At 36.3% G+C, this 13666-nt stretch overlaps 1 protein-coding gene across 2 annotated transcripts; it reads right to left on the reverse strand.

Moving 5' to 3' along the window:
• Window positions 1-3480: 3480 nt before the first annotated feature.
• Window positions 3481-13666, reverse strand: LOC136803415 (U3 small nucleolar RNA-associated protein 15 homolog). 2 transcript variants are annotated; one of them, XM_067060134.1, is made up of 11 exons: window positions 13061-13087; window positions 10962-11093; window positions 10327-10379; window positions 9634-9757; window positions 8949-8997; window positions 7817-8081; window positions 6952-7036; window positions 6333-6531; window positions 5492-5718; window positions 4322-4380; window positions 3481-3836 (listed from the first exon to the last, which is right to left on the reverse strand). In XM_067060134.1, the coding sequence occupies exons 8-11, from the start codon at window positions 6495-6497 to the stop codon at window positions 3484-3486; spliced, it is 804 nt and encodes a 267-aa protein (XP_066916235.1). In that variant the 5' UTR covers window positions 6498-6531; window positions 6952-7036; window positions 7817-8081; window positions 8949-8997; window positions 9634-9757; window positions 10327-10379; window positions 10962-11093; window positions 13061-13087; the 3' UTR covers window positions 3481-3483. The 2 variants fall into 2 exon arrangements, with proteins under 2 accessions (XP_066916235.1, XP_066916234.1); XM_067060133.1 differs by lacking the exons at window positions 3481-3836; window positions 4322-4380; window positions 5492-5718 and adding an exon at window positions 13541-13666 and having other exon boundaries at window positions 6339-6531; window positions 13061-13153.

Here is a 13666-nt window from a genome sequence, read left to right on the forward strand (position 1 = left end):
GTTCTTCCTTATGTTTAAATTTTCAATTCTTCTTTTTATTTGGTTTTTCATTACTTTGTCACGTGAAGGTGTTGAAATTCTACTCTTTTGTTTTTCTTTTTTGATCAGAGTGTAAAAAGAAGCCGATTTACTTTCCAATAAAAACATTGGCTATTTCAATCACTTTTTTATAAGAACCACCTAGTCAAACAGCCAAAGCTATTTGCATGAATATTCATGCTATTTATTGTAAGAATTTCTAGGAAACACTCCGGTTTTTGCACCATAGTAGTGGTGAATCTTAAACAATATTTCTGTAGTCTGCGCGCATCCCCAGAAATTGATTTTGATCTATGAAAACATTTCAGAGGGGACACGCGCAGCCTTTTCCGGCCTTTTCTGTAGCTAATTTACCGCTACTGGAAAAGAAACCGGGATAGAAAACATTACGTCATGACTATGTCCTACAACGTCAGCAGCAGTCTTAAGCTGCTAGACGAAAACCGTTTTTTTACCGCTTTCTCTGCATATACAGTATACTTTTCCTTTTACTTGTTTATGACGGTCAAAGGGTTAGGGGAACTAATTTCTGTCAGGGTCTCATCATTACACGACATGTGTATTCACAGTGACGATATTTGAAACTTGATAAAAAGGTTTCATTTTCATTACGTTTTATTTATTTAGATTTGAGTTGACCCAACGACAGCTGTGTTCAGCCTTCCTCAAAAACATCGCATCTCTGTGCAGATATTCTTGTTTATTTTTAATAATTTCCTATTAGAATTTCTTTAAATTATTTGCTCACGAACATAAAGTAATGAAGAACATAGTCCAATGTACAAACGGCTTGCAAATTGTTTGTTACTTTGGAGGTGCGTAGGTCTATTGCTCAAAGTGAATTTTGATATGTTGGAGATTTCCATTTTTGTGATTTCTAAACACCTTTTAGTTTTATTGTAAATGTTCATACATGATTGTAGTGAGCATATTTGATTTTTGGCGGTTGGAACTAGATTTAATTTACCGTAGAGTTTGATTGAGATTTTTGAAGAAAAAAACATGTCGCGTGGAAGTAAAGAAAACGCTTGGTTAAATCTGACATTCTAAAGGCGGTCAAATATTCTATAGTATAGTTTTTATCCTCATTTTGACTTGGTACTGCACCAGCGGGGGACTAGGAGCGCTCCGACCCATGCACCAAATGGAAGCGGTTCAATTGGACATAAAGTATCTCCAATCGGGGCTAACTCGACCCCAGCCCGTTAAGGCCAGGGCAAACCGATCCAACATTTCATCCAACATGCCTTTTTTCTGATGTTGGATGAAATGTTGGACCGGTTTGCGTCAATTCAAATTTTTGGGAAAAAATGAAAAATCAAAAAAAGAAGAAAAATATCGTGTAGGACGGTGTTGGATGAAGTTTGATCGCCATCAAACATTTCATCCAACATTTGCGGCGAGATCAAAGAAGCTCTCTCATTGAATTGTATAATTTTTCGTGTTGGATTGGTTTGGTGGTATTTTTTTCTTTATTTTTTGAATTTTCACTTTTTTTCCAAGTCATGTCGGATGAAATGTTGGATCGGTTTGCCCCGGCCTTGATTTTCGCTTCTTCCAACGCAAGTTTTTCTATCAAACATTTCATCCAACATTTGAAAATCATGTTGGATGAAATGTTGGACTGGTTTGCCCTGGCCCTTAGTTCGCTCTTGTTTATTCTGATAGTGCTGACTCGTGAACAATGTGTACTTTTTGATCATTTTAGGAAAATAATACCATAAAGCCCTGGAATGGCGATGGAGGAGAAGACCAACCGACAATATTTATTCCAAGCTTTATGCTACTTGATACCTATAATACTTCATATGATTGGTGTATACCTGCTCCACGCTACACGCTGGTTGCATAGCAACAAAATACAACGACTCTACTTACTGAATTTGAGTATCGTCGAGATTCGCGGTCTTTTGAAATTCATATACCCATTGGTGTTAATATGGACGGGAGATTCTCGCAATTGTGTCGCTTTTTATCTCTGGCTGATCCAGACGAGTGGTGGCTTCTTGTGGTATATTTTGGTCATGGTTCAGTTGACTGTTGATCGGTTTCTAGAAGTATATTTGAGTTTGAGATATCAGTTATATTGTACTGAGGAACGAATCAAAATTGTACTTTTTGTATCCGCAGCTATATCTGCCATTATTTCAATAATTATGTGTTTTTCTCTTGGCGTTGACGATTTTGACATTACACATTATATCCATTGAGTTTCAAGCCCGAAGGGCTAGAGGTCAATCTTTAACCTTTCTCAGGCAAGAAAAATTGAAGCCTTAAAATATGCGCCGTATTTTTGATGACGGATTGAATCTAGCAATTCCTTTGTTTTCGAGTGATATATTTTTCAAAATTAAGCGGTAAATTTTAGTTTCAACCTGTCATTTGTGTAAAAACCAGGCGGGTCGCTCAAGGCCGCGCAACTTTGGTAGGATTTGTTGGCTTCAAATCCTACCAAAGAGATTGACCTCTAGCCCTTCGGGCTTGAAACTCAATGATTATATCCTATCAATTTACTTTTGGCCTGCAACTGAGATCACTTTTCTGCTCGTAGCAAGTTTTACATATACTTACCTGTTCATAAAAATACGTACCAACCGTCGAAAAGTGAAGGAATTATTACATAATTTCCCACGTGAGCGAACGCCAACACAAGCGGAACTTAATCGTGGACGAAATTTGCAAAAAGTGAAAAAACATTTCTATTTGCCTTCATTACTGATCGCATCTTTCATCTTATTTTGGATAGTGCCAGACATGACTGAATTTCTTTTAATGTTATTTGATAAACCTGTACCTAGCTTAGGCTGCTGGCATCCACTAACGGATTCGTGCTCATATACTACCAGGGGTTTTGTAGAGGTCTGCGATTCAGACTATACCTAGCTTGGCTTCAATGTACGTTAATATCTCTTACTCACTTGCAATGACTGTTGACGCACTGATATACGTTTTTGCATCAGCCCCCGTGCGTAATCACTTGGTGAAACAATTATCGAAGACTTGTCGCGGGATGAGTAGGACGCGAATCGAGTTTTTTGCAAGTTAATGATTTTGGATTTTGTTTCACTTATAAAAGCACTTATAAAATCTTTTGTTCCTAGAAATATCTGTTTTAAAATAGACAATACATTTAAAAAGTCGCACAGTTTTAAAATATGCCATGTAAAAAGAAGCCGAGAAGGCAGATTTTATTAAATTCATTTCTTAACAGTTATGCCTAACCCCAAGAATGAGAAAAATGTTTCAAAAATAGGCAATTTTGGCGGGAAATTAATTTTATGTTTGGAGGGAACACCTTCACCAAATTGACAATTTCTTCCTACCAAAAATTAGTAGTTTCTGGGGGTTGTTTTGGAATGTAGTCTAAAGAGAGTCCTAGATTCTAATCTTGGAGTGGAAAGATAAATTCCTCTAACGTTTAAACCAAATAGAGACGAAACATTTTTAATCGATGACAATTTTATTCGGTTTACCAATATTCGTATGATCGATCGCGAAATCGATATCAGCGGAACGGATACTTTCCACTTCGTCACTGGCAGTCCCTTCTTTAATCTCAACAGAGTTCTCCATATCACTCGACGCCTCACCCGCCACTTCTTTCTCATCTGTATACTGTGGCGTTTCTAAGGTTTGAATTTTGGGCGGAGGCGTCATGAGGGTGAAAATTTGTTCAACTGTTCCTAATAATTTCATTCGTTCTTCGTATGATTTTAATTCTTCTTTCATTTTACGGTTGAATTTGATCATGTGTTTCAGGAATAAAGGTTCGCTTGATAGCATCGGCATGTACAAATCTAAAGTTTAATAGAGATAAGTTTTATAAAAAACGGGGTTATAGACCTGCACCTTATACCGTCGTTCGGCATAAGATTCCACTAACCTTTCCTGGCATTGAGATTAGAAAGGTTTTTTTTCTAAAGGTACGGAAAATCTTGTACTTAGGGAGCTGTCTAATTTCTGAAGCTCAATTTTCAACTGGTCCTGGTCTTTTCCGCTAGAAAGGTGGCAGTGGAATCTAACAAACGACGGTACCAAGCCCTCCGGGACTAACTTACGGGGCTAATAAAAAAAACATAGATACAGTACCTAATGGATTACGCGATTGTAAGTCTTCACTTTATATATTTCTACAACTGAAACATCTTTGAGTTAATAACTAATTAATATCATTTTGTTGTCTTACGATCATTGTCAAATTTCAAAATGTATAACAAGTGCTTTGAATAAAAACATTGAGCGAATTTACAAAACGCTTTAGGGCCAATACATATAAACTTACCAGTGAATAAATTTGCGACGGGTATCAGAGTTGCTGTGTGAATATGATTCGAGATGTTCCTGTCGAAAAAAAAAATGAAATCAAAGCTAAATTATTTCTTTATAGATCAGATGATTTCTCTATATCCCAAATCTACTGACAGTAAGCAAAATTCGTCAGATAATTTCTTCGCCAAACTTAAGATTATATCATTCAAAAATTGGGCTCTTCCAGAAAATTTTTGTACATGGGGGGTGGAGGATATATTGAATATTTTATCCGGGGGTCAACTGATGCTTATCCAGGGGTGAGATCTGTTGTCCGGGGGTCAAAATTCACACACAATATCCGGGGGGTAGATTTCCAAAAAATTTTATATCCTCCACCCCAACCCCCCCCCCCCTCATATTCAAATTTGTTCTGGAACAGCCCATTTAGTCCAGGGAAAGTGTGCTAAAAATGAATACAATTGTGCATTTTTTACTAGAAAGCATGAAATTTGATACAGTGGTACCTTAGGGGGTAAGAAACATTTAAAGCCTCTGACCCACTTCCGAAACACCTGTTTGTGTATTTTACAGACCAGAATGCCTCCCACCCAAGAAAAAAGATTTTGTTAAGAAAACATGTCATATGATATATCGTTGGAAAGGTTTTTTTACACTGATTCTAAAAATCACAACATCACAACATATATCTGAAAATGGACTGGGTCCGAGTTATGGGCTACGGAAGTAATTTACAGACCAGTCTGTATGCCCGAAAAAAACATTTATTTTTGTTCCAAAACATGTCATATCATATACCGTAGGAAAGGTTTTTTCATACTGATTCTAAAAATCATCATGATATGCATCTCAAAATGGACTGGGTCCGAGTTATGGGCCAGGAGCCATTCTGGTCTGTAAAATACTCCCATGACCTATAACTCGGACCCAGTCTATTTTGAGATGCATGTTGTGATGTTTTTTAGAATCAGTTCTTGCCTGGGAGGCATTCTGGTCTGTAAAATACAAAAACAGGTGTTCCGGAAGTGGGTCAGAGGCTTAAAATGTTTCTTACCCCCTAAAGTACCACTGTACCAAATTTCATGCTTTCTAGTCAAAAACGCACAATTGATGCACACTTTCCCTGGACTAATTGTAATTCTTACTAAACATTCCCTTCATCAATAGAAGAGTGATAGTTTACCTGCTAAGAAAGTTGATAAAGTCTATCAAAAAAGGTAGATCTTGATTTTTGAGGGCGATCTCAAGACCATGGCGGCGATCAAGTTCGGTCAGTAACGAGAGGACCACTTTGTCTTCACGTTTCATGCACACTTTCAAGGCTTCTTGGTATTCAAAGCGACGTAGATTGTCGTCCACGATCATTAAGCGTTTCTTGTAAAAGGTCTGGTACTCAACGATGACGCCATTCTAAATATGAAATGGTTAAAGTCTCTATTACTTAAAGGGCATAACCACATATATCATATTTTTTTACACACTAGATAGGCTAACTGCACACAGATTTCCCGTGGAAGTGCCCAGTTTTGAGGTTGACTAGTACGTCATGTTGTTTTCAAATTTTAGATTTTGGAACATTCGAATTTCAAAAGTTTAGAATCGCTCTGTTGATATTACATTTACTCGTTTTCAGAAAATACGATATTATCAAATTAATGATATGCACCACTAGAGAGTCTTCTGAGAACTTTTAAAAATGTCAGTGGTGCATATCATGAATACAGTAGTATAAATAATAGCGATGTGATTGCCGATCAGTCAAGGTTGTATGCACGATAGAGCAGAGTTCCCAGTTTAAATTTCCGTTCCTTCTATAACCCGCTCAGTTTATACGCTAGGAACCAAAATGGGCAGAGGCTTGAGAGTTCTGAACAAAGTACATAGATAAGTTAAAACAAGTGTGAGGGATGCCTATTCGGTATCAGGGGGGGGAATAGTTAAGTAGGTTGGTAAGTCTGTTCAAATGTCACGCATCATGTCGACTGTATCAAAATTATATTTTGTAGAAAAAAATTGATGTATACTTTTTTAGGTCTTGCTTTCGGTCTTCGTGGACGGAATCCAGTGTTATCTTCTGTCACAGGTTTGTGTATTTTCTTCACTTTATATTCACTGTTATCAGCGCGCAGGTGAGCGACGGGATCTACATGCGCAATTTTTTTTCCGTTTTTGAAGTGAAATGGCTCCATCCGACATCCCCAGAACTAAGTAAGAATCGTCACGCTGTGAAAAGAAAAAGATAATATCAATCACTTTATAGATGTCTGTTAGCCTGTACCATGGATGTTCACTTTTGTTTGATTAGAGAGCCTCACACTGGTGTTTCTTTTCAGCGAGGAAAGACCATGTAGAGAAGTTCGTAAAAGATTTATCATCCATTCGACTAAAGCACAAATAAGGGATCAGCCTGTGCGAGTTTCTTTGCGATTCTTTTAAACCGGTGGTCAAAGCAAAGTTTTTCTTCTGACACGGGAAAATTGACTCCATACAATAAATTAGCCCAGATTTTTCCATATTTTGCTGTATTCTACTAAATTCTAAGGCGAAAAAGGCTTTTTTATGCTTCGCAGAGACGGAGATGGAAGAACTGTGAACACTGTAATCGCAATAAAATATGAAACAAGCTGAAACAAGCGAGCTTACAGAAAGTGCCGTAGTGAGAATCGGTGATGGATAATTCAACGTTGCAACCACAGAGTAATCATGCACATTGTAAACCTTCACATTCCTTTTGTATGAAGAAGAAAAGAGGACGTTGTAAATGTAAAAAATTCTAATTAAGAAACAGAACAACAATAAGCTGGTCAGAATACAGACTTTAGTGACTGCTGAATAAAATCATTCTTTTCTTTTTTTTTACATTGGACAAGCCAATTCATACAAAAATCAGGAATATACTAAATAACAATCACCAAGCTCACGAAATGTCCCGAATAAAATCATTCCTTCAAATAGTCTTCTACAAGACACTTTTTTGCAAGCATGACGTTTATAATCATATTTAGGCTCAAATTCGGTAAAAAATAAGCATAATGCTAGGCTGAAATGCAAAAAAAACTTGTGCAGCTTTTCTAAAACGCCGACCTTTTTAAGGTTACTTTTAAAGCTGTTTGAGCTTTCTTAGACGGAAGATTTTCGCCTGCAGCGACAAATTACAAAGAACTAGTATTTTTTTGAGCCGAATCAATGTTCCGACTTAAAAATTCGAAATTTCCATGAACCCAAAGAAAATCAACAAAACAAAGTCTAAGCATAAGCATAAATTAAGGCTGAAAATGAGATTTTGCTAAGCATACTGCTGATTCTCGAACCGATTTTCCCTTATGCTTATAAAATAAAGAGTGTAGACTAAAAAGGCAAGTCGTACAAAGATTTGGAATTCCCCAAGAAAAATCGCCAAGCGTGCGAGATTATTGGTAATCATTAAAAAAATACTTTTTGGGGTAATTTATACCTCAGTTTAGCCTCGACATAGGGTAGAACCTCCAATGTAATCAAACCCACTTACCTATCCAAAGTGCCGGATAACAGTCTTCGTTCATCGCCATTGAAAGACAAAGTCGTGACTGTCTTCTGGTGATTGGAGAATTGATTTAACAATCGTCCAGCGACAAGACCCCATACTTTAATGTAATTATTGCCCGCCGAAATACAGATAGCACCAACACTATGGACGATGAGACTTTCAACTGGTGCACCATGATCCAAGGAGAGGACTTGGTGGTTTTCTGATGAGCGGAAATCCCACAGCTTCACTGTGTGATCGTATGAACCTGTTATTGGAAAATATATTAAGCGTAAATAACTACTTTAAGCGTACAAACTTTTGCAAGGTCAAAAATTTGCGAAATTTACGACATTTACTCTCGCGAATTCAAGGAAAAATTATTTTTCGCGAACATAAACTTTCGCGAATTGGGTGATCAAAAGTGACGTAAATACTACTAGCGAGCACCTCACTAAAAACCGGGATTTTTCATCTCGTTTCTTAGTGAGTTCCACTTTGACGATTTTCGAAAAATAGAAGCCTTTCGATTGTTTTGCTACTGCAGAAGCTTCGAAAATTAAAAGTGACGTCAAAAAATCGAATGTTTAGAGCCCGAAAACCCGGGCTCAAAACATTCGAAAAAGTCGCAAAGTGGAATAGACGTTAATTGCGTAAAAAAAAAACGCGGGTGACGTCTAGTATAGGCTAAAATACTCCTTGAATTTGATTAAAACTGGCATTCTATGAATTCAGTGACGCTTTTAAGGCATAAAATTGCAACAATTACTCATTTTGATTTTGATTTGGAAGCTTTATAGATTTTCAACTTTTTAGAGAATTTTTCGCGAACATAAACTTTCGCGAATCACCTTGTTAATAATATTCAAATGCATTTACATTCGCGAAAAACGCCAAAATTCGCGAAAATCGCGAGAGTTTCTGCTCGCGAAAGTTTGCACGCCTAAAGAACAATAAAAAAAGAGATGAGATTTCTCCGTGAAGACCAAAGGCTCGAAATCAATTGAAAATGATTTTAAAACGTTTCATCATTAACCTTTAGCAAAGTTTTTCATATATGCCTTATTGGTGAAAATTATCAATCCTAAGAAGATAATTTCTAGAAAGATGATATAAGTGTTGCGGTAATACCAACCTGTTAAAAACATTTCAGGATTTTTAGGATAATTGCATATTATGTAATCCTAAGAAAACAGAAGAAAAAAACGAATTTGGAAAGAAATTCGCTAACACAAGAGAACAAATATAATTTTACCAAAAAATAACGAAACAGTTCAAATAGTAAAGTGAAAAAAGTATTACAGTTGACGCTTTCTAATTCGATTTTCCGGGGAGGCTAGTTTTCCATCGAATAAAGGAGCGAGCGTATCGAATGGAAGAGCGTCGTCTATGAGTGTTTCTTGTCGACGGTGGCTTTCAATATTATTAACCTATGTCGACTGTATTCCAACGGAAAATAGCACGTAGAAAATAGCCAGCAGAAAACTATAGTGTTTTTAAATCGTATGATAACAATTTTATTTTAATAATTAAGATCATGTTCAGACGTTACGGTTCCATTCTGTTCCGAAACGAAACGGTTCCGAAACAAGTGTGAACGTCAAAATCCGAAACGTCAAAAAAGAAGATGTTGCAAAGCAAAACAGATCGAAACGGTTTCGCTCCACTTTTTTCATCGGAAACGTTCCGAAACCAATATGAACACACTCGATCCGTAACGAAAATCATACCGGAGCGAAGCGGAACAGTAACGTGTGAACATGGTCTAAAAGAATAGACATTCTCAAAATCATAGTTTAGACATAATTTGTTTGACTAACCGTAGCCCCTTTCAATGTATGTGTTTCCTTTTCAGTAGGGATATCCCACTGCCGCACTGTTTTGTCATCGGATGCAGAGAACACTCGAGTGTGTTCCGAACTGAAAGTGCAAACTCGCGTCGCACTGTCAAAGTAAGAAAAAAGAAACTGAAAATGAATTTTGTCGATCGAAATAAGTCAAAGCTTGCTCTCGGGTGCCTACCGTAAGTTGGTCTAATGTCGACATCCCTCTTCTAATTTCGAAATCCTTTTTTAGAGATCGGAATAACAGGAAGGGCGGAATAACAGGAAGGGCGGAATAATAGGAAGGGCGGAATCACTGATGGACTCCTCGACTGATTGCTGAGCAAAGAAAATTTGTTTCAATCAGCGATTCCGACCTTCCTATTATTCTCCAAAGAAGGGTGACAAAATTAGAAGAGGGACATTAGACCAACGCACGGTAATAAACACATTCCACCCCCCCCCCGTTTCGAGATTTTTCGATTTTTTCCAACTCCCTCCCTCGTTTATTTAGCACCTGAAAGTACCCAAAAGCTAAAGTGATTAGCATTTAGAATGCCTGGTCAATGAAATTCTAAACCAACGCATATAACACTTGATAGGGACAAATAAAAAATGTTTTAGTATTGATTTACCTAAACAATTCGCGAAACCCATTGGTTAATGTTATAACGTATTAGAAAAACTTACGCAGTGTGACCTCTCAAGTTTCTTAAAATGGCTCTTGATTTTGTATCCAACACCTGTAAAGACGAAACAACACTATTTATGTCAAATCCTATGGAGTTTGAATAAATTTAAAAGTATTTTGAAATATAATCTTTGAAATATAACTTTATTGAATTTGCTCTACAAAGAGTATTGAGCACTCTTTTAATGGTTGTTCAACAAACACATTATATCTCTAAAAGTAGTAAAAGACACTAAAGTACTCTTCTATCGTTTTACAAAATGATTATTTCCTGTGAACCACAGTGATATTGGACCATGCATGGATTTAATATAGAGACCTTCTATATTAAATCCATGGACCATGGAAGGAGGAACGCAAAGGAGCTGAGGAATTTCAAATTTTGCACCACGCCTGATTACACATCAAAACAAATAATTCTGAGACCATAAGCTTAAGCTCGACAATAGGAAGAGACAGTAGACAGTAGTAGCCCTTCCTATTTTGAAAAATATTTTGCTGCCTCTTTCCATTTCTTTCTCCTGCTAGACTCTGCTAGACTTTTAAAATAGGTCCCCATTTCAAAAGCCTATTAAAGCATGCTTACATGTCAAAATTCGCACGATGAAATCAAGACGCAAATTATGATACAAACCTGTATGTGGCCAGATTCACCGCCTGCCACCATTAATTTCCCATCATCACGGTATCTTGCTCCAAACACATTATCTTTTGAACGTGTCGAAGTCCGTTTAATTTCGTTTGTCATTCCATTGAATATTTGAATCTATATTATAAAAAATTTGAGAATTTAGATAAGGCTATTTTAACTATAGTAGGAAAACAACGCTTAAAATTGGGATAGTCTCTTTGACTAAGATTTAGAATCTGTTCGCTTGAAGGATACCTTGATCCCATTCACTTTTGCTCCCAGCCAAGTATACAAAAATAGACCTTTTTTGCGAACCTTTTATTTTTGCACACATTTTCTGGTATAAAAATGATCAGTTTTTGCGTCCAGCTTATGAGAAGGAAAAGAAATAGTTAGATCTTAAAAATGATAAAAAACTGCTGATTCTAAGAGTATTTTATTGAAAGAGGGGATTTTTTGTAAATTTTTCACCGGTTCCCTGACAGTGGATTACACTCTTTTCTTTTTATAAGCATAGGAGATAATCGGCTCGAGGCTCAGTATGCTTAGCAAAATCTCATTTTCAGCCTTAATTTATGCTTACTTATTGGCCCAGCCGCGCAGCGCAAGTGGGCCTTTAAAAAGCAACTGACCGAAAAGATTTTGGCTTTGTCGGGGCCTGTGCGCGCAATAAATTAACAAGTCCAGTAGTCCAGGCTAAACCAGCGGCCGATTTAGAATTTTTGCCTCGCCTACCCGCACGATGTTTGACTACTCTTATATTGGATTGAATTGGTAGTAAAGTCAAATTTCATTCTCTTTATGGCAAAGTATTTTTTAAGGTTTTCAAGATGGATGGAGTCAGGTCAGGGAGCAAGTGGGAGCATTTGGATGTTGGAGTTTTATATTTCAAGCTTGACAGAGACTTTTTTCAAGTAAACTTATGTTTTAAGTCATTTAAGGATACTAAAATGCAGCTCATGTGTAAATTTGAATAAGTTTGGAATGTTTTTCATGATGCTACCCGTGAAGATGGTCAATTTTGGATTTATCGCTCTAAACGGTCGGTGGCTGGATTTTTCAAACCTGACAGAGAATTTTTCCACGTAAACTTATGTTGTAAGTTATCAAAGGATACTAAAATGCAGCTCATGTGTAAATTTGAATAAGTTTGGAATGTTTTTCATGATGCTACCCGTGGAAATGGTCAATTTTGGATCTATCGCTCTAAACGGTCGGTGGTTGGAATTTTCAAACCTGACAGAGAATTTTTTCAAGTTAACTTATGCTGTAACTCATTAAAGGATACTAAAATGCAGCTCATGTGTAAATTTGAATAAGTTTGGAATGTTTTTCATGATGCTACGCGTTAAATCGATATTTCTGAACTTTGGCGGTCAACATTTGACATTTGAAGTTTGTGATATTATTTAAACCTGTTTAAACCGATTTTTTCTTTCATACTAGTAACAAAAACATAAAGTAAATCTATTATATACATATATTGCGTATCATTTATCATTACTGACCTTCCAGCGCAGCTGGTTTTTTTTTTTTTTTCATTCAGCCAATTTTCGAACTTTTTTAACTTTTTGAATGTTCTGTATTTCAATCTCTGCCGAAAATGTGTGCATTAGGATTCTAAGATTCGATGTTTTCTTTCAAACCCTAAAATTGCAAAAATACGATTCCGCAAACATTGGTTCTCTTAAGGTATATACCCAATACAAACGACATTTGGTTATTGTCACGTCAGCTGGGCCTTCATGCCGCTTCGGCTTCTTGTATACTTAGACTTCGGTTTGTAGATTTTCTTTGGGGTTCATGGAAATTTTGAAATTTTAAGTCGGAACATTGATTCGGCTCAAAATATTACAGTTTTTTTGTGTAATCTGGCACCGCAGGCAAAAATCTTTAGCCTAAGAAAGTTAAAACAGCTTTAAAAGTAGCCTTAAAAAGGTAAGCGTTTTAGAAAAGCTGCACAAATTCTTTTGCATTTCAGCTTGGATGTATGCTTAGTATTATGCTTATTTTTTTTACCGAGTTTGAGCCTAAGTATTTATGCTTATAAATGTTATGCTTACAAAAATAAAGAGAGTATTTCACAACAAAACAGACCTTACCTTAGCAGATGATGTGACCAAAGCATCATAAGGTTCCACTGGTGAAATATCCACATAATTGATGGCTGAAAACTCCTTCACGACTGTGGGAAACTAAAATTTAACGGAAAAATATATAAATAATTAATAATTATACAAAATACAAAATGTTGGAAGTTTGATTTCTTAGGTTTTCACATTTTGATATGATGAACAACCCTTATGGGACTATGCTTGATAGCAGGGACTATTATTTTGTACGTTTTTAAATACTACAAAAAATATTCCTTCAATTATAAAGATTTAATGTTCAATTTTAATTTAAATCATGTCTTTGCATGTCTTTTTATGCAAGCTTGGGGCAATACCTTTTTGACATTAATAATTATCCGTCAATATTTTACGGTATATTGTCCTCGTAAACAGCTAGTATAGGTAGGGTAATGAAATGAGCCAAGCTGAAGCCATACAATGGATATAAAATTAAAATAAAAAGTATACCTCGAAATCATTCCAATAAGTCTGTTCAATTGAATCTTTTTGAATTTCAGGTCTTGGGAAATCTTTCACCAATAATCTTTTAAAGCTTGTAGCCATTTTGCTTTTTATTCAGTTTTACTATTATTA

Source organism: Clytia hemisphaerica, unplaced genomic scaffold, assembly GCF_902728285.1.
Source record: "Clytia hemisphaerica strain Z4C2 unplaced genomic scaffold, Clytia hemisphaerica genome assembly, whole genome shotgun sequence".
In the NCBI taxonomy this organism is placed as follows: domain Eukaryota; kingdom Metazoa; phylum Cnidaria; class Hydrozoa; order Leptothecata; family Clytiidae; genus Clytia; species Clytia hemisphaerica.